This window comes from Macrosteles quadrilineatus, unplaced genomic scaffold (assembly GCF_028750875.1).
Source record: "Macrosteles quadrilineatus isolate MER2022 unplaced genomic scaffold, UCM_ALF_1.0 Scaffold_14__1_contigs__length_3811126, whole genome shotgun sequence".
Classification (NCBI taxonomy): Eukaryota; Metazoa; Arthropoda; class Insecta; order Hemiptera; family Cicadellidae; genus Macrosteles; species Macrosteles quadrilineatus.
The window spans coordinates 2,883,965-2,904,650 of NW_026542607.1; the positions used below are offsets into that span (position 1 = coordinate 2,883,965).

At 38.2% G+C, this 20,686-nt stretch overlaps 1 protein-coding gene across 1 annotated transcript in view; it reads right to left on the reverse strand.

Annotated features, from left to right (window-relative positions):
• The window catches only part of LOC129005000 (ATP-dependent DNA helicase Q1-like), a 25,859-nt gene continuing 5,173 nt past the window's right edge, over positions 1-20,686 (reverse strand). The window contains exons 2-12 of the mRNA XM_054433743.1: positions 18,756-18,923; positions 18,257-18,436; positions 17,836-17,966; positions 16,015-16,189; positions 14,543-14,709; positions 7,522-7,658; positions 4,722-4,917; positions 3,463-3,617; positions 1,638-1,816; positions 848-1,030; positions 1-218 (exon numbers count right to left, since the gene is read on the reverse strand). Of these exons, the coding sequence (XP_054289718.1) occupies positions 7-218; positions 848-1,030; positions 1,638-1,816; positions 3,463-3,617; positions 4,722-4,917; positions 7,522-7,658; positions 14,543-14,709; positions 16,015-16,189; positions 17,836-17,966; positions 18,257-18,436; positions 18,756-18,923 (1,883 nt within the window). The 3' untranslated portion in view covers positions 1-6. The remainder of the gene's footprint in view (positions 219-847; positions 1,031-1,637; positions 1,817-3,462; positions 3,618-4,721; positions 4,918-7,521; positions 7,659-14,542; positions 14,710-16,014; positions 16,190-17,835; positions 17,967-18,256; positions 18,437-18,755; positions 18,924-20,686) is intronic.

Genomic DNA, 20,686 nt, shown 5'->3' on the forward strand with positions numbered 1-20,686 from the left:
TTTAAGTCATTCCGAGTCCGATTCAATGACGTAAACTTTATGAGATTTTCCTTCTTTTTCAGTCTCGGATCTTTTTCTCTTTGCATTGTTGGCAGGTTTTGGACAGGAAGATTTATTTTCAGATTTGTTACCCTCGCAGGATTTCTCATCCACACTTTTACCTTTGATTGTCATGGAGATTACATAAGAAGGTTCATCCACTTTATGGGACAACTGGCCTGGAAAGTACAGTAAAATCATTAGGTATTTCCCAAAAGTAATTGAATAAAACACATAAAGCCACGACTATGATGCTTAATTCCATAAATCTTTCCTGAATTTAAAGTAACCTTTTTCTAAAGAATTTTCTCTGCTCATTCAGTTTATATGGAAAAGTTTGGCAATAAAGTAATCTGAAGAATGTTGACTTCTTTGATACTTACAAAAAAAATTTGCACAAAAGTTATGTCAAGTCATTAATATCAAAATATGCTTGAATTGGGTAGCTCTGACAGGGATTTGGCACAAATAAACCAAGAATCCAACTTTATCCGAAGATAGTAGGAAGGAAAAGTTCCAAACAATATCAATAGTGATGACTAATTTGTCTGGGTACCTGAGTGGTTATAGAGCAAAGCAGAATCGATTCCTGGACCCAGATGCCCCAAGAAAAGATACGATGTACAGGGTTACGACTGTTCCTCAGATAAAATGTACAAAATGTAAATTCCAATTTATAATTTACCCAAGATATTTAGAAAATTAGAGAAGAGATTCCAAAATTTTATGAAACTAAAATCAATTTTTCAAACTAAATCTTGAAATTTGTTATGAGTAATTTTGCTCCCAAACTCTCTTTGTGACCCACCTCTCCTGATATAACTGATGGTAGAGTAGGGAGTGAAGTGGAAATCCTCCTTAAGATAACCGTTAATGAGAAGATGGGCTAGAATGTTCTCGGCCGTGTCTCGTGAGAATGTAGGAGCCGAGACGCCTGACAACTTGAGTGCAGGCGGACCTTTACCATACCAGGCATCTAGGATCTTCTGAGCTATAAGGAGAGATTTCATGTTAAAACATGGATAAAGATTTATCTATGCATACAGTAGTGGCCAAGTGTGATATTTGGTCTCCGTTTTATCGGACCTCAGTTTATTCAGCTTCTTTTCAGAAGTTGAAATCAAAAAGTATTCCCATGGCTCAGAGAGCTTTTGCTGAGTGCGGCCATACATTAAGAGAGCGGCAATAACTATTTGTGCTCGTAATACAAAGAAGATTTTTCTTACTAGCATTAATTTGATTATCATAAAACACAGATTAACATTTTAGGTAGTCTATAAAATAAAAATTTAAATTATGTTATCTTTTTTAGGTTACGTAATTTTTTTACCAGATGTTAGTTGTATAATAGAAACGCTAACAGCAAAATCAGTTCAGATTTAGCGAGCTGGAATCAATAAAGCGAAACTGAGCTATTTTTTGTTGAAACAGCAAGTCGATAATGCACTATACGTGTTGGGGGACTTAATATATGGGCTACAACTCCTACTGTTTACAGGTCTGTAAATGTAATGATTTACATGCAGAGTAAGGAAAATAATAACCCTATCCAAAGACACGTAAATTTATCGAAATGTCAAAACCGTAAATCCACTTACCAGTCATTTTAGTGTCGGACGCTGCTGCTTGTGCTAGAAGCTTGTAGATGGTGCGACAGTGTTTGGTAATGTCCACTTTTTTTGGCTCACGCGGGGCACGACAATGGTCGCACATTTGGTTACAATCCGCACGGTCCCACACCTCGTCAAAATGGGAAGCAATCATTTGTCGTCTGCATCTGCAAATAATGAGTAAGAAGCTAATTACAACCTGTGAGTGAATTTGGCAGAAATAATTGTGTATTATTAATGTGTTTTGTTAATATTTTATAAATACCGCAATGTCATTTAAGTTAAAAAATAATTTTGACACATATGTAAACTAAGTGACTTTACACTATATACACAAAACATTAGAATATTCTAATCTCTGATGTTTTGTGTATATAGTGTTAAGTTTTGCGTTTCCTGTGCCAGTTTGGACTCTTTCCCATTCAGGCAAGCCTGCTATCCTCTCAAAAAATTCCAAAAACCTTGGCCCTTATGCTCTATGTTTATGTTACACCCTTAAGTAAATAAATTTTTTTATAATTAAAATTCAAGCATGTCAAGGCTGTTCAATTTTTGACAAGAATAACGGTAAAACCTGATTATATCACAAAAATATGATTCCTCAAAGTAGATTGATTTAATTCAAATTTCAATTTCCAACAATATATACTCCTTGAATTAAAATAAATATATAGGCTACTTGCATATACTGTAAACACAACAATGTGCTACTTTGGATATGCAGTAGACTATTTGCCATAAATTTAAATACTTTTACTAAAATGACAATAACCAAAAACATCTGGCATAAAAACATTGTAGTGCATTGTAGTGTGATTTAGAAAAGAAAGTGAAGTGAATGAATAGAGATGGGATTTAGGGTTAGGAATAGATTTCTATAAAACAACTGGATCGTGCACTGAAATACTCAGAACTTACTATACAGGTTTACATATCTTATGTCATCAATCCTAATTAAGTCTTGGGGAACTAGTTTAGAAACAACAGTTTTATTGTAAACCCTCTCGCTTCTTGAAATCACATTTTCGTCGGCAATACACACAAGCTTTGTGATACAATTTATTACCATAAACAAATGCGGGTCCGGCCACAACACGTGCAGTGACGGACACCACGATACAACTCAAAATTAGAACTAGGCTTGTATCAACAGCACCGCTGCAACCATACACTACATACCATCATGTTATCATTTAAAAATTGATTCAGCTTTATCAATACTTACTCAATTCTGATTGAAATAAAGGGTTCACCATTGCACTCACCATGAAAGTAGGGAGATATTGGTACGGTACAGTATTTAATTCAATGTCAAGTATAGTTTACAAATTATTTTGATATCAAATCAATTGCCGCAGTTTCATGCAGATTACAGATGTGTAAAATAATTGAAAATCAAACTCCTGTGTCAAAGATGCAGAGTCTTTTTTGAGTGTGAGCATGGTAACCCCTAAAGAGGTAAAGTGTAGAGAGTGACAGTTCATAAGTTAGGAGAGCCAAGTGGGTCACCAAAAACCCAGCACAGAGCATGCGATCCAGTTGTAGTGATAGAGATTGATAGGTAAAGGCGGTATAACTGCTGTAATGATACGATTGATCAACAAATATTAGGCATTAGTGTTCATTAAATTAGTAAAACAAATGTAAAATGATTTTTTTTATAAAACTAATGCTCCCTTCTTTTCAATTCAAATTTTAAAGAAGAAAAACAGGTTTTAAGCAAGCTTGGGGTTATTCGAAACTGAGGTTCCACTGTAAAAAGATTTAATCAAATCGCTTCAACATCCTCATTAAGTTTGCTACCAATGTTCACCTGTAAAAGTCCAAACAGTATCCCACCATTCCGTAGAGACATTGCAGCCCAGTCTGTTGTGTAAAGACCATTGTGCTGAGCCTAAACACGTCTGCCAACCTGTAGAACAAGATACACTCGGCAGGCTTGCCATCCCGACCAGCTCGTCCACTCTCCTGGAATACAATGTAATGGTCAAATTGTGTTAGTGGTATTTTTTTGTTATTTATATTCACGAACGATTATATTCATCGTATTTAGAACCAAATTGGTCTTTGTCAGTGCGTCGCTGTGCTGACACCGCGTTGTCGTACGACATAGTAGTAATTAGTGGTATACTTGGTATACATTGGTACACATTGGTATACTTCGTGTACTGGTAGATCGACACAATGGCATCTTACGAAGGCCGAAAAGCAGTTTGCAAGCGACGGAGACAGTTAGCGTGAGAGTCCTGGACTTCTCAAGCTGTCCTAACAAACGGAGGTAAGTTTAGGCTAGGTGACCCTAATCCGAACCAAACACCTCACAAAAACACAGTCAACAAGTTTTTAAAATAACTTAAGTTTGAGCCAAAAGAAGAATTTGTTTCACGTCAGAATAGTGTTAAAGATTTCAAACCCATGAATTGAGCTGTAGAATAGATTTTTGAAATGATAGTATCTTAAAATTGTGTCATGAATGTATAGGCTATTACTCGGTAAACCTTTTTGAGGGATTTTAAATCATCTATTTTTTTGGAGGGTAACAAACATTTTTTTAATTGCACTAAAGAAGTCCATAGTTAGATTCCACAGCCCCCCCCCCATGTAAAAATTGTAAAATGTGAAAAGTGCTAAACATTAAATCAATCAATAATTCCTTTATCTTAATACTAAAATTAATTATTAACAAAATGTACTTGTAATAGGTCTATATGAATGTTGGAAACAACAATAACTAAATCAATATACATCTGGATATGTTTACAGCAACTTCTTAAAAGCCAACTATAAATGTTAATAGTTTTATAAGTTTACTGTGTAACAGAAAGGTAACAGCTATTACAACAAATCAATGGATAGAAAAGATCCCTAATTCTTTACAGCATTTTTGCAGCAGGACCTTGAAGTTGGTTTTCAAGTTGTATAATATGGCACTTGGCAGGGTCAATAGTTTGTTTCAGAGTCAATAAGAAGAAAATTCAATGGTGGAAGCATCATGTCTAGAGCATTTGTAAGTGCGAATGATTATACAATTTTACAAACTTTATTTGCGTAGATAAATAATTGTTTATTGACCTGATAGAAGTTTTCCATAGACTTGCTGAGTGCATGGTGTATAACAAATCTAACATCAGGTTTATCAATGCCTAGTCCGAAGGCAATTGTAGCGACCACTGCTTGGTACTCCCCCGTCAGCCACTTCTGGTGAACTTTACTGCGCAGAGCTGCGTCCAGGTTGGCGTGGTACCCGCTCACACGCAGATCTCGCTTTCTGTGTACAAAATAGTTATAAAGTCAATCAACATTAGTATGTAGTTCCATGTTGCTAATCTCAGAATCTATTGACAGATTCTACTTTAAATAATTCAATACTGAATGCCGAGCGATTCTTGTAACTTTATCTGGACTACCTGTTTTGACTCTTATAAGTCTTATTCAGGTAATAAATTAAATTGTTGTCAATATACGCAATGGCCCAGACTACAGTACAGACAGAACCAAACAAAGCCTGTCACGAAAGGCACCGCTGATGAGTCACCTGCATGGATCTCTATCAAAATCAGGTGATCTATGGTCAGTCTGAGTTACAAGTGAGCGGGTAGTGGTGGAGGGGGAGGGGCTGGCTCCGAGTGTGTCGCCCAGGAGGTAGGCGCACAGCTGTAGCCTGAAGCAACAAAACCACATGGACAACACACATCGTCGGGTGATTGCGGTGGGCGGTGGTGTTTCATTAACAATTTTGTTAATTAAAAGATAAAACATCAGTAGATTTGGCAGGATAAAAGTATCTACCAACACAATGTGTATTAAAAAAATGGTTAGGAGAGAAAAACATCCGTGAACATAAGGATCGGTTTTACAGACGGTTTTAGGAGAAAAGGGTATCTCAACCTCACAGGCCCCTAAACTCCGCGTGCCCCCCCGCACCGCGGGGTCTGCGGGGCTGGCTGTTACACCACTGTGTTTTGAAAGTAACCTACAAATAATGGTGAACAATTTAATGAAATACCTACTATAGCCTACTCCTTACTACCACAAAACATTCTAAAATCCAAGGGAGCTTGTGAAACAGATACAGTAGACCCCCTCTTAACCGACCTTGTATTAACCGATAATCGGATTATCCGCCTTCGATCGTAAAATAATGCAGTTTGTTTTAACCGACCTTGCTTTGAGAGCAGCTCGGTTTAACCGCCGCTTTCTAGGAATCTCGGCATTTCCGCTCCCACGCTGGGCGATGAGAACTGAACCATACGCTTATCTCCACAGGATATGACTAACAATAAGTTATTTTGTGTTGATCACAAAAAATATAGCATAGCCTATTGTCAGTTTGTCATCATCGTTCGTAGCTATATCTGTATTCGAGCACATCTGATCTGATTTGTTATCTGCGCGGCAAATTTATAACATCATAAAGTGCGTCACGATTTTGAGAACTGATTATCTTATCGCCGGAGTAAACAAACAACGCAACTTGTAGGGAAGGCAGGGATGGGGGGTTAACAATTCCAAGGTCAAGATAGTTTTTGTGCCTCGAGACTCCAGTGAGAGGCTATAAATAAACGTCCTGTCTTGTAACAAAATGGTCGCTTGTATCTAATGTCAACAAAAGGTTCTGTACTGTATTACAAGGTATTTGGAAAGCATCTAAATATATAAAAGGCAAAGCCCTCACTGACTGACTGACTGACTGACTCACTCACTCATCACTAATTCTCCCATTTCCCATTTACCTAGGAGGCTGAAATTCGGTACACCGATTCTTTGGGCATTAAATAGGAAAACTAAGTAGTTTTTATTCTGATCGGAGTTTCGGGCTCCGCCCCAGTGGCTCTGGAGTTTCCCATGTTAACCTTATGATTTTCATATTTAAAAGGAATTTCTTAACAGCTGTTTCAATTAAACAAGTTGGTTCTGTTCTATGATGTTCAATAGCATTAAAGTTACAAGGATTACCAACAGGGTGCAGCACTATTATTTTTTTAAATTTATGACTACAGCCAATTTGCAACCAAAAGGTGAGTGAGCGTAGCGAACGAACTTCAACCTGGAAGCGAGTGAGCGTAGCGAACGAGCTAACCTGAAGGTAAGTGAGCGGAGCGAACGAGCTCCAACCTAAAGGTGAGTGAGCGTAGCGAACGAACATCAACCAGGACGTGATTGAGCCATGCGAACGAGCTCACTTGTGAAGTTGAACGGGGCAAAGCCCGCGGGTACAGCTAGTCAATTAATACATTGCAGTACTAAAGTTATTAAAATAGGAATTTTATTGACTCTTGCCTAGTATTATAATATGTTCCACTGAAAGTAGGCCTATTTGACTTAACCGTGTTTTGTGTTTATTTGTGACTTTTCTATCAATATGAAAAAGGAGATAAGAGTAGTTTATTTTATAAATAATGCTAGTATGACTTCAAAATAATGATTATATAATTCCAAATGAATAGCACTTCATTGTGTTATGATTTTTGGGATTGCCCGTTTTATCCGACCTTTTGCGTTATCCGACCTAGGTCCGGTCCCATTAGGGTCGGTTAAGAGGGGGTCTACTGTACATAAAAACAACTACTTTTACTCAAACCAAAACACAATTAACTTATTATTAAATTTTTAAATATTCAGAAAGTGATAAATAATTTGTGATTTTAAATGTGCTGTTCAATCTATAAATTTTGAAACACTGTAAATTCCTTTGAAGGAATAGTGGAGACTGTAGTAAAGCCATCAAGCTATGTAATAAGGAGTTTTTTTTGTTTTTTTTTTATAGATAGAGAGGAAAATGCAATATCTTGAATAGGCTATTGATATTTTTTTTTATGTACATAGCCTACAACTAAACTATCCCTACAACAAAAAAACTCCTAAACCTTACCTTAGCTGCTCCCTTAGTTCTTCACAGTCCTTGATGGATGTTGTGTAGATAATACCTGATTGGTTGGTAAACCTGTGTTTCAGTAAGTCCGCCAACTCGTCTACACATTCATTCATCGAACTCGGTTTTGGCCTCACCTGAATCATAAAGAGTCATTAGTTTCATTATAGAGGAAGAAGGAAGTTGGATACACAACTAACTTTCCTAAGTAGAGAGTTCCTGTCAGTTGACAATAGCTTATCCATATGCAAAAGGTTCACAACACAATTAATTTAATATTCCACCTTTACGAAGGGGCTTCTTCAGAAGGAGTGGATGATGGTTACTAAACTGACTATGTATGGCCTGTTCCTAAATCAGTCTAGCCAAAACATTATTTTCTTATTAAAATATTAAAACTACTCTTTTCCCGTTCATATGTATTTTTCCGTCGTATGTATAATTTGTACATAGACAGAGTGTCATGGACATGACATAATGTAGTTCAGGTAGATGACCATAAATTTGAAAAAGTAGACTCTTTTAAATATTCAGGTGTTGTTATTTCTAGAAAAAAAAACAAAAGGAACAGAGACTAAGGCCTGATTTCACCAAATTCACGCTAAAAATGGTTTAGTTAATCTTTGGTTAAAACTAACTGATGATTTAAAACACAGTTAAGGAAATCTGGTTTTACAATCGAAAACCTGTCAATATTAATGCTGGTTTTATAAACGAGAGTTTAGAGTAAAATCCAGGTGGCGGTGGCAGTAAACTGTCATAATACCGGGCTGTTATGGGAGCAATAAGTAAACATAACCTAGAAAATAAATAGGTGTTTATGAGGTAGTGAAAACAAAACTGGAGACAGCAAGATTACAAGTATACAATAGATTCTGAGCAACAATAGAACGAAAGAACAACAGAAAACAAGAATAAATAGCTAAACAATTAATATGAGTAAATAAAGGGAGAGTAATGTTGATGAAACATTTTTAATTGAGGAACAGAGGATTGAGTTTTGCTGTTGAGTCAAGACTCAAAAATCTAACTTTGTATGGTAGGCTACATTTGAAATAGAGAGAAAACTTGAGGCAAAAAGAGTTACACAAGAACAAGATATAATAAAGATACCATAAAAATAATGATTTTCTATAAATACTAGCAGAATAATGACAATTTAGGTTTAGTTATTGTCCTTTTTACTTCTGACCGAACTAAATTAATTGTTTGACAGTAGGGTTAGGGTTACTCAAAACCGGGAAAAGGAAAAGGCAGCCTATTTTTTCGAACAAAGAAAAAAGTAGTTCGATAATGTAGGTAGAAAAACACTTTTTCAGCCGGGAAAAAAGAGTGGCTGATCACATACCTAGAGATACGTCTTTACTAAAAACCTTGTGAGATGACCTAAAGAAAAGGGCAAAACGTTTTGATAATTCATATCTAGTAATAAAATTAGTTCCGCCTTAGTTAAATCATCAAGCTTTTCTCTTACACACCTAGTTTGGCGAACAACATAGGCAACTATTCATCACATCACTATCACTTTCAAAAGCTAATTCCTATTGTATGCTCTTCTAGAATTTGACCTTTCCATATAAACTTAAAACTTAAAGCCAGCTGATATTTACTTGACGAAATATTAAAGAAGTTAACCGGTCAAAATTGGGCAGTTAATTATCTAACGACAGTGGTGAAGTTAAGAGCTAACTGCAGTTAGAGCAAGGCTTAATGGCGGTTTAAGTGTTTGGTGAAATCTGGCCTTAACCTTAGGCTACTAACCAGAGGTGCCCACAAGGGGGGGCTGTGACGCAGACTGCGTCATTGAAATTCTTGGGGGGGGGGGCTCGAAAAATTCAAATGGGGGGGGGTGGCTAAAGCTAATTGCAACAGTGTTCAACGTGAAGACAATCCAAAATATATTACGAAGTCGCCAGATAGAAAGTGGATTAATTAATGACAATAGTTATATTATTGAATTCAATTAGTTAAAATAGGATTTTAGGATTCGTGTAGGAAGTTATTATTTAAGATTAGCAAGACGTGAGATCTAAGAGGGTGGGCACGGAATGGCTCAACTGCTGTGATAGATAAAAGATAACGCGTGGTACAGACACGTCCAGCTACACCGCGACTCAGCACAGAATGCTTTGTTGACATAAAGCTCGTTAAAATGCAATCAAGTAGCATAGGCTACAATACTTTACACTATTGTGTAGATACTCGATTACTTGAGTTAATAGGGAGAGGGGGGTAATGAAAAATACGGTTAATCCATTATATTATAAAAACAAATGACAAACTCATCAAAACGCTGTAAACAGCCATTAACGTCACGATTATCATTTTTATAAACAAAATTCAATATTGCACAATCATTATTATTGTGCAATAACATTATTATTGTAAATTTCAAATCATTTATCTTGGCTCAGTTGTACAAACGGCAACGTTTAAAATTATAGCTAACTCAAACTCAACTAATCACTAGCCAAACATTGCATTGCTATAAATAACGTAAATATTAAAGGAACCTTTAGAAAGTGTTATAAGGTACTGCTCATGATAGACAGATAGGCTACCGATAGGTGCTGTATCACAGCATAGGAATTGATAGATAAGTGATAAAAAAGTGTAAAATTATATTTAGAGATAATTAAAACACTCTTAAAAAGGAATGTAACGAGAACAATCTTGTTATTCTTTTTCTTTGTTCTTTAATAGGTTTCTCTTCAATTCATACACAAATTCAACAAGTCGCCATATTTAGGCCTACTCATTGGCCAATCACAGCCTTACTAAAGTTAACATGGTTACTATAGTTCGGCCGCTTAGAAAACGACCGGCGCGCTAATGCTAAACCAATGCTGGAGGAGGTCGCTTTCTAAGCGGCCGAACTATAATCACTCAATCACAGTTTACTAAGCATTATAACGTCATCATTCCCCAGCTGTTGTATCTGACATCTGTTGTAACATAGCGGACAGCAGACAGAAGTGTAAAACGGAGCAGACGATTGTTGGCGCAAGCGTTGTTTCCATTTCATTTTCATCAAAGGAGCTGTGATGTTTCAAAAGGGAGGGAGAGGAGATCGTTATATCGAGAAAAGACGCTGACAATTCGTTAAGTAGAGGTTACGAACGCTATATGGATATTCTGACAATAAAAAATTCCTTAAATTGTGGTGACTTATAAAACTCTAATTTTATTTATATAAAAAGATAAGTTTTCCAGTCCTGTACAACACTGATTCGCGGTCTTTTCCCTGTAATCAAAATTCAAGTACAACCTGATACACACAGAATCTCCGGTTCCCGACCTGGATGATGGCTCTAGTTATTTAATTTAATTTACAGTTATATATTAGTACCCGTGATAAATCAAACCCGTTATGTAAGCCAAATCACACATGGTTATTAATCTCACTTGGTTTTGGATTTGCTTACTAACGTGATCGTAAATGGTTACAAACGTGATCGGAAATGGTTAGGGCCTACACAGTATTTGTCAACAACATTTATGTAAACATATCAGTGACAGCTAGGAAAAGGAATCTTTATCAAAACAGCTGTTCGTAATTTCTAAATTCTCTTAACAGATTATTAGTATTTCATAAATAAATGACGTATGTAGTAAACATGGAGAAAATAAACTAGAAAAATCACACAAAACTGTGTTTTTGATCGTCCGTTATTTTATTTCCAAAATAGTGAGGCCATATTTTAATGGCTATGAGGACTCTCTCGCAAATCCTGTGGATACAATTAAACCATTAGAATCATAATCGGTACTCTAGTTTTCTTTAGAGTAGGCCATGAGTAGGCCGCGTAAAATGTCTTCTGGGCCGTGACAGACGGACATAAATGGAGCTAAGACATGTTTCAACTTCTTCAATGTATAAAACATAAATAACCCAAAATAGGTATAATTCTGAGCAATGTACAGACAAACCTATAACTTTATTTATATCTTCATATAGATTAACTGGGTTTGAATTTTAAATATCTAAAAAAATTATAAAACTTTTTTTATAGTTTTAAAAATAGTGCTGGGCGGGGGAATAATGTTTCTCATTTGTTGTGTACATCATTTATGGTGGGGGGGGGGGGCTGTTGCTCAATTGAGGGGGGGTGCGTCATGAGTCTAGGGGGGATGGGCACCCCTGTACTAACGGATTTTTATTCATGCAACAAACTCTTATCTTTAAAATTACTGTCACATAAAACCAAAATAAGAATATACAAAACCACGATTAGTCTAATATTTCTTTATGGGGCAGAAACATGAAAATTAAATAAAAAGATAGAAACAATTTTTTCATATTAAAAAAAAATCTTGCCAATTTTGAAGAAGGAGAATGGAGGAAAAGACACAATAAGGAACTAATACAATAATATACAGTTATTCTAAGTTTCTTTTGATCATCACTCATTTTTGCTTTGTTTTGTATTTTTTGTCCTAGGACGCTATACACGAGCCAGGGATTGTTTTTCACATAACTAGACCTAGGGGTTGCGGCATTATCACTTAGACAGGGTGTCTAGTTTATTTCCATTACAAAATTCAAGACTAATTCCAGACTTTTCAAGACTAATTCCAGATTTTTCAAGACTAGTTTGTTCAACAATTAGTGGGTAATGATACCAAAATGTATCGATTCTCGATCCTTGATGCCGATACCAATTTTTATAGCTTAACCAAATTGTCTATAATACTACACCAACCCCTGTCTTTGTCATAAAGTAGTATTTGATAATGTCGTGTTTTCAAGTAAAGAAATAATGCAGAACTCCCGCGGTAACAAAAACGTTATCGTCGTCGTCCGCTATCACGGCAAAATCATAAACATTTCCTGCGGCCGTGTAGACATCATCGTCGTCTCCCGCGGTCACGGAAACGTCATCGTCGTCTCCCGCGGTCACGGAAACGTCATCGTCGTCGTCCGCGATTGCGACAAAATCATGAACATTTCCCGCAGCCGAGCAGATATCATCGTCGTCTCCCGCGGTCACGGAAACGTCATCGTCGTCTCCCGCGGTCAAGGAAACGTCATCGTCGTCGTCCGCGATCGCGACAAAATCATGAACATTTCCCGCGGCCGAGCAGATATCATCGTCGTCTCCCACGGTCACGGAAACGTCTTCGTCGTCTCCCGCGGTCACGGAAACGTCATCGTCGTCTCCCGCGGTCACGGAAACGTCATCGTCTCCCGCGGTCACGGAAACGTCATCGTCGTCTCCCGCGGTCACAGAAACGTCATCGTCATCTCCCGCGATCGCGAAATAATCATGAACATTTCCCGCGGCCGAGCAGATATCATCGTCGTCTCCCACGGTCACGGAAACGTCATCGTCGTCTCCCGCGGTCACGGAAACGTCATCGTCGTCTCCCGCGGTCACGGAAACGTCATCGTCGTCTCCCGCGGTCACGGAAACGTCATCGTCATCTCCCGCGATCGCGACAAAATCATGAACATTTCCCGCGGCCTAGCAGATATCATCGTCGTCTCCCGCGGTCACGGAAACGTCATCGTCGTCTCCCGCGGTCACGGAAACGTCATCGTCGTCTCCCGCGGTCACGGAAACGTCATCGTCGTCGTCCGCGATTGCGACAAAATCATGAACATTTCCCGCAGCCGAGCAGATATCATCGTCGTCTCCCGCGGTCACGGAAACGTCATCGTCGTCTCCCGCGGTCACGGAAACGTCATCGTCATCTCCCGCGATCGCGACAAAATCATGAACATTTCCCGCGGCCGAGCAGATATCATCGTCGTCTCCCGCGGTCACGGAAACGTCATCGTCGTCTCCCGCGGTCACGGAAACGTCATCGTCTCCCGCGGTCACGGAAACGTCATCGTCGTCTCCCGCGGTCACAGAAACGTCATCGTCATCTCCCGCGATCGCGAAATAATCATGAACATTTCCCGCGGCCGAGCAGATATCATCGTCGTCTCCCGCGGTCACGGAAACGTCATCGTCGTCTCCCGCGGTCACGGAAACGTCATCGTCGTCTCCCGCGGTCACGGAAACGTCATCGTCTTCTCCCGCGGTCACGGAAACGTCATCGTCGTCTCCCGCGGTCACGGAAACGTCATCGTCGTCTCCCGCGGTCACGGAAACGTCATCGTCGTCTCCCGCGGTCACGGAAACGTCATCGTCGTCGTCCGCGATTGCGACAAAATCATGAACATTTCCCGCAGCCGAGCAGATATCATCGTCGTCTCCCGCGGTCACGGAAACGTCATCGTCGTCTCCCGCGGTCACGGAAACGTCATCGTCATCTCACGCGATCGCGACAAAATCATGAACATTTCCCGCGGCCGAGCAGATATCATCGTCGTCTCCCGCGGTCACGGAAACGTCATCGTCGTCTCCCGCGGTCACGGAAACGTCATCGTCTCCCGCGGTCACGGAAACGTCATCGTCGTCTCCCGCGGTCACGGAAACGTCATCGTCTCCCGCGGTCACGGAAACGTCATCGTCGTCTCCCGCGGTCACAGAAACGTCATCGTCATCTCCCGCGATCGCGACAAAATCATGAACATTTCCCGCGGCCGAGCAGATATCATCGTCGTCTCCCGCGGTCACGGAAACGTCATCGTCGTCTCCCTCGGTCACGGAAACGTCATCGTCGTCTCCCGCGGTCACGGAAACGTCATCGTCGTCGTCCGCGATTGCGACAAAATCATGAACATTTCCCGCAGCCGAGCAGATATCATCGTCGTCTCCCGCGGTCACGGAAACGTCATCGTCGTCGTCCGCGATCGCGGCAAAATCATGAAAATTCCCGACTTTGAAATCAAATTTAAGACTAAATCCCGACTTTTCAAGACCATTTTGAAATTCAATACTAATTCCCGACTTTCCCGATTTTCCCGACTACTAGACACCCTGCTTAGATCAAATTCACAAGTGATTTGGCAGGATTTGAACCCGGGACATCAGGGACCCAAGTCCCGCGCTCTAACCACTAGACCAGCTCGCTCCCCCGGACCATCACTAATTAATATGACTAAATTTAGGTCAGCGTTGACTGTCACCTCGTAGTACAAGTTGGGCCGATTGAAGGAGGCTTTGAACACAATACATCCCTGGATGCCCAACATCTTCTGGACATCCAGTGTAACCTTGGATGTAGCAGTGGCTGTCAGCCCCAGAATAGGAACATCTGGGAACATCGACTTTAACACTCCCAGGAACTTGTAGTCTGCAATATAAACAAACATATTGTGAAAATATTACTTACTTATTCATTTATTTTTGTCTCTTCTTTCTATGGGAATATTACTTACAAAATGTTTTGTATTTTTTTATACAAAATACAATCCTATTAACACACCTAATATGTTAGCCTAACCCTATTACCTTGGTATGCGAGAAAATCAAATTGATTGTCATATTTGTGTTTCAACGCCATTAGCATTTTTAATGATTTTGTACAAGAACGGTCCAAACCAAAATTTTTTTATCGTTAGCATAATAAATTCATAGCCCAGCAATGACATCAGGGTCCAGAAACGATCTTGCTTGTAATTAAACCAGCAGCTTCCAGATTTTTTTATTTTTTCTCTTAGTTTTGACGCCAGGGGCATTTTTTGACCAGAGACAATGTCCAGTGTGTACTGAATTACGCTTTCAGGGAAAGTGGTCCAGTCTTAAAGTTATACCAAAAGGGACTTTCAAAACTCATATTGCCTCTGGCCACCATATTGTACCTGAAGAAAACTCTCTCTTCCTCAGTTGAAAATGCTGTCAGTGACAGTGAAATAGTCTAATGTTTTGTGTATACACCCAAAATATAAAAACCTAGATAGTGTAAAGTGTTGTGTCTCTTGTGCCAGTTTGGACTCTTTCCCATTCAGTCCCATCCAGACAAAAATCCTATAAAGTATAAACTCATTTTATGTTGTTTATGTCCTCCGGCACCCAAGTCCGGAACAATTTGTTATTATTGTAATATAATATAATAAGTTATGCCTTCCATCACTATTCAATATATTTATATTTATACATAAATACTGTACTTACAATGACAAGATGGTACCGGTAGATATATTTCACTTTCACTGGCAGAAGTGTTGAAAGGTGTATTTTTTTATTAGGCTATATTCCTAAAACAGCACCCAGGGACCCTATTATAAACAGGCAGACTGGGTATATGCCCAGAGAAGCCTGCCGAATGCTCCCCAACCACCGCTCACCCGCTCTAGGAAAAAGAGGGCGCTGCTTTTGGGTTTGCTCAGGGCTCTACTGACCCTTAACACGGCCCTGACAGCAATAACATGGGTGCTAATCAAGAAATTATTGTATCCCTGTTTGAATGTAAAAGTAACCATTTCTAAACTATTGTCTAAAAAAATTCCTTGTTTGTACACTAAAAGTATCTTTTTGGAAAAATCGGTTAAAGATGTTGGTAAGCGCCGTAAGGTTAGGTTTTCTGCTGGGCTACCCTAATAGTCTATTAGATTTGCATTGTTTGTTTTGGCGACGTACCTAACCAAAGTACGCTCACCTGGCCTAAAGTCATGTCCCCACTGAGAGCAGCAATGTACCTCGTCAATGGCTATTCTCGCCAATCTACCCGCTTCGTAAGCCTTCTGAAGCTTGCTCATGAAGCGTTTGCTCTTGGCTAGCTTTTCTGGTGTAGCATATATCAACTTCAGGGCCGATTTGGAGTCTGTCATTGCCTAAAAATGATCCGCCAAAACTTAATTTACAGTATTATCAAAATCATTATTTTTACCTTGACACAGGGATTGAATAATTTCTTCATTATCACACATGTCTGTACTATTAGGATTAATACATTTTTCAACACTTTTGCTGGTGTATGTGTAACATAGCTACCGTCTTGTGAATTGTAAATTTTTATATGCAAATACATCCAATGGTGATGGAATGGAGACTTTTGATATATTCCTAGAGACACAAGTCTTCTTTTACCTTAATATAAAGTGAAAGGATTAATAAAGCCACACAAGTCATCAGTGTTATTCTCACTTAGTAACGGCTACAGTAGCTGATAGCTTAAGACTATCAATACAACTAGACATTCCATCCCCATGTTAAATTTGTAGCCAGCTTTTTTATTAAAACCGTTGTAGTTGATGTGAGCCACCTACAGATTGCGCTGATCTAAATTACTAAATTTTGCCGAATACACAATCTTTTTAACCAAGTCAAACACAGGGAATGACTTATGATGAGTTATGGCAACTGTTATGACCCATCAACCTGGTCAGCAACAAAAAAAACGTATAAAATAGAATTTTAGACACTAGCGCATTCTGTGACTGGCTCACACAACTACATTCTTATTAATACAAAATTTGCTACAGCTGGTCCATAGGCCTATAGATGGGAAGTCTAATGGTAGAACCTAACAAGTCTCTCATAGGGATTATAAATATGACTTGCTATCAAGGTGGAATTCTAATAGAGGTCGGCAATTACATTGTGATAAGTAGTAGGCCTGCTGATTGGGGGTAGTACACAATCGAAGGCATTTGACGACACTTGCCATGGGTGATTTGCTATTGAGGGTCTTGTTATTGAGGTTTCATCGCAATTTTCTCTAGTTCTTTTGCCGGTTTTAGATTCATCTTACTAACCTTAAGTTAGATTTTATGGGTCTATAAAACCATCATACAACCTGTATCATTGTATGGGTCAAAAGTATGGGCAATGTAAAACCAAGCTGAAAAAAAGCTGATGGTGTTTGAAAACAAAATTTTAAGATGCATTTATGATCCCATAAATGAAGATGGAATATGGAGAATACTCACTAATAAAGAGATTCGTGAGCTATACAGAGACCCGGACATAATAGCCCAAATCAAAAGCAGAAGACTCAGGTGGGCAGGCCATATCGCAAGAAGAGAACGAAATGCAACAGTTAAAGCGATAAATGAAGGACTACCAAGAGGAAAGCGGCCCTTGGGACGACCACGATTTCGCTGGAAGGACCAAGTGGAAAAGGACTTGAGAAGATTGGGGGCAGAGGCTCAATGGATGCAAGACAGAGAGAGATGGCGAGGCATAGTTGGCGAGGCCAAAAACCTTCTGAGGTTTGAGTGGCCTAATAGGTAAGGTAAGGTAACTAACCTTAAGATGTAGGGTTAATTTCAATTTTCCAAAGCAGATTTTTTAAAATTTTTTTAGAAGAGCCAAAATATCTCTAAATCTTTGTGCAGGAATTTACAACTACTCTTAAAAAATATATTTAGGATTTCAGGGATGCTTTCTACGATCACAATTCCTTGTGTATGCCTATACTACTGCCGAATCAGCTGCTGTTCTGTATTTTTTCTTTGAGTATTTTATCATAACTTACCTGCATCAGCCGGTTGGTTTCCGTCTTGTCAGACTGAGAGTGAAACATTCCAGCATCAATGTTCAGACGTCGGAGAGCGAGCACCTGGTCCTCCATTAGAGATAGGAGAGGAGATACGACCAGAGTGAACCCTGTGAAAAACAATAGGTCAGTTCCATGTGAAAATTAATTTAGCTCTAGATGATGGCTGTGTAGTAAAAATTGTTAAATGTTATTGTTTTCTGTAAACAATATTGAAAAAAAACTCAATTGGAAAATTTTACATCTTTTTCCTATAGCCTAAACCAATCCTGTAAACCGGCCTATACTTCCACCCTCAATATTAAAAATATCTAATAAGATTAAGTCAGCAAATATTGGGGACAAAAATACCCCCATTAACAATTATTCGCCCATTTATGATTGAAACATTGCTACCAACCTTTATCGACGACTGCAGTTAGCTGGTAAGTGAGACTTTTCCCACCACCAGTTGGCATGATTAGAATAGCATCTTGTCTTGACATTGTTGCATTCATTGTAGCCAACTGATGAGCACGAAACTCTTTGATCTTAAACACATCTCGAAGAGCTTTTAATAGTTTGTCATGCCAGGGGTAATCTACATGAAAAACAAAACAAACTGATAAAAATTTAATATTCAAATGGAATGGTATACCTAAAAGTTCAAACTTGAAAATATATACAGTTTAATTCTGTTCACAAAAGGTTTACTATTCTTTATTTAAGTGACTAATATTATTTCTTGGTGTAAACTTTAATATTACTTGAACATTATTTACTAACTTTTTATCTGCTCATAATAGTGGACTAGATTAAAAATAAGACATGGATTCAGGATTCATTGGTGTTAAAAACGTTGGATAAATAACAAAAAGATTAATGGATTTACTGTAGATTAACTTTTTAGATAAACTAACCGGTTCGATCCCAGTTTTGGTCTGCTAATGATTTGCTTTTCTCTAAATTCATACGATCTTTCAGTTCTTCTTGAAAAGCGATTAATTCACTCTTTCTCTCTGATAGTTTTTGTATCTCTGAACATATTTGTTTCAACTCGTGCTCAACTGCTGCAAGCCGTTCTTCATCTGAAATTTAGAGAACAATGTTAGATTCATAGTGCTATATTAGGTGCTTATGATGATACAACGGTTAGTATGAAACGATGGTGCTCAAGAACGAACTAAAACTATCAAGAAGATATACGTAAAGTTAGAATGTAGACTACTAACTTATAAATTATTGTTTTTGAATCAACCCATATCACAGAATCTCAATGCTCAATGATCTTATAAGTTTATCACTTTAAAAAAATACTAGGACTTAATTATTTATGGTAAAAAAGCTGAGCTTGTAAAAACTTATATTTTTTTATGTTTCAAGGACCATAGACAACTGTAGCAAAAATATTATTCTTAAAGCATTTATTTTTTTACCGGTAATATTACATGTTTGAGCATTACATCTTCAATTTTATTTGTAGCAAATTTGCTATACCTATTTGGTATTTCTTGTAGGCCCAACTCAGTTCACCATAGAGCCCTGAAGGGCTTTTTTATTCATAGTTCAATAAATGATCTTTATCACAATGTCTGTCTTGATGTGTAGATGTACTTTAATACTTTACATTGAAATGGCGACCATACAAAGGTAGGTAGTTTAAAAGCCAAGTATGAATGGAGATATGTGTAGGATGAGTGTACCGGTACATGAATGATACCATCTTATTTGCTTAGCACTGGTCTTATTACGGCTATAAATTGTGTAGGCCTAGACACATTTTTCAATGTAGCATCCAAATTATTTGCGGGAAATAAATTGGTCTAAACCTAGACAAGACTTAAGAAATCATATTTAGACCTCTGAGCTTGTGTGGAGTGACCACATACAGTAGCACCTCGTTAATCCGAACTAATTGAGACCGGGGGTAGTTCGCATTATTGAATAGTTCGGATTACAGAACATATTGTTGTTTTTACATAACAAAGCTAGGGAAAAGTGAAAAATGCTTTATAAATTAAAATACAGTGTTTATTTAATACAGTAGGAAATATAGGGAATAAACAGTACTATAGATTACAATTTACAAGTAAATATAGTGCGTATCCTATACTCTAATACGAGCAATGTTTGCTTGTATGCTTGCTTGCTTGCTTGCTTGCTTGCAGAAAGATCTCGAAAACGGCTCCGACGATTTTCTTCAAATCTTGTAAATAGTTTATTTTTGGCCTAAAAACGAGTTTCATGCAGTTAGAACTGCCAACAAAAATCTAATTACGTAGAAAAATGAAACTGAAAATCACATTTTTTTAACATTAGTCTTATGGGTTGCTAGGTAACCATGTTGGATGAATTAAATAACAAGGATAAAGTAAACAAAAGACTTGAAGTTGTAGCATGTGTTCATAGTAAGCCAACTACCCACAGTATACTAGCAAATTACAAATACAGTACAAAAGGAAAACATCACTTAATAATTAGCATAATATTTAGCAAAGATTATACTGAAGATTACTCGATACATTGTAGGGAGTATGTTTTATAGTCTATGGTTTTATCTATGATTGTAGTCAAGGGCAGCAGTGCGAAGTCTGGGATCTGTTTATGACGATTAGATTAGATTAAGGTATCTGCAATCCTAAAATGCTATGGGAAGGGAAGGAAACAGGTCTGCGACATAGGAAGTGGTGAAGGAAGTAATAAAGGCAATCATAAAATGCTATGGGAATAGAGGGAAACAGGTCCGTGACGTAGGGAGTGATTAAGGAAGTAGTGAAGGCGAGCAGTCCGGAGTGTGGGGAATGTTTATGACGATAAGATTAGGGTATCTGCAATCCTAAAATGCTATGGG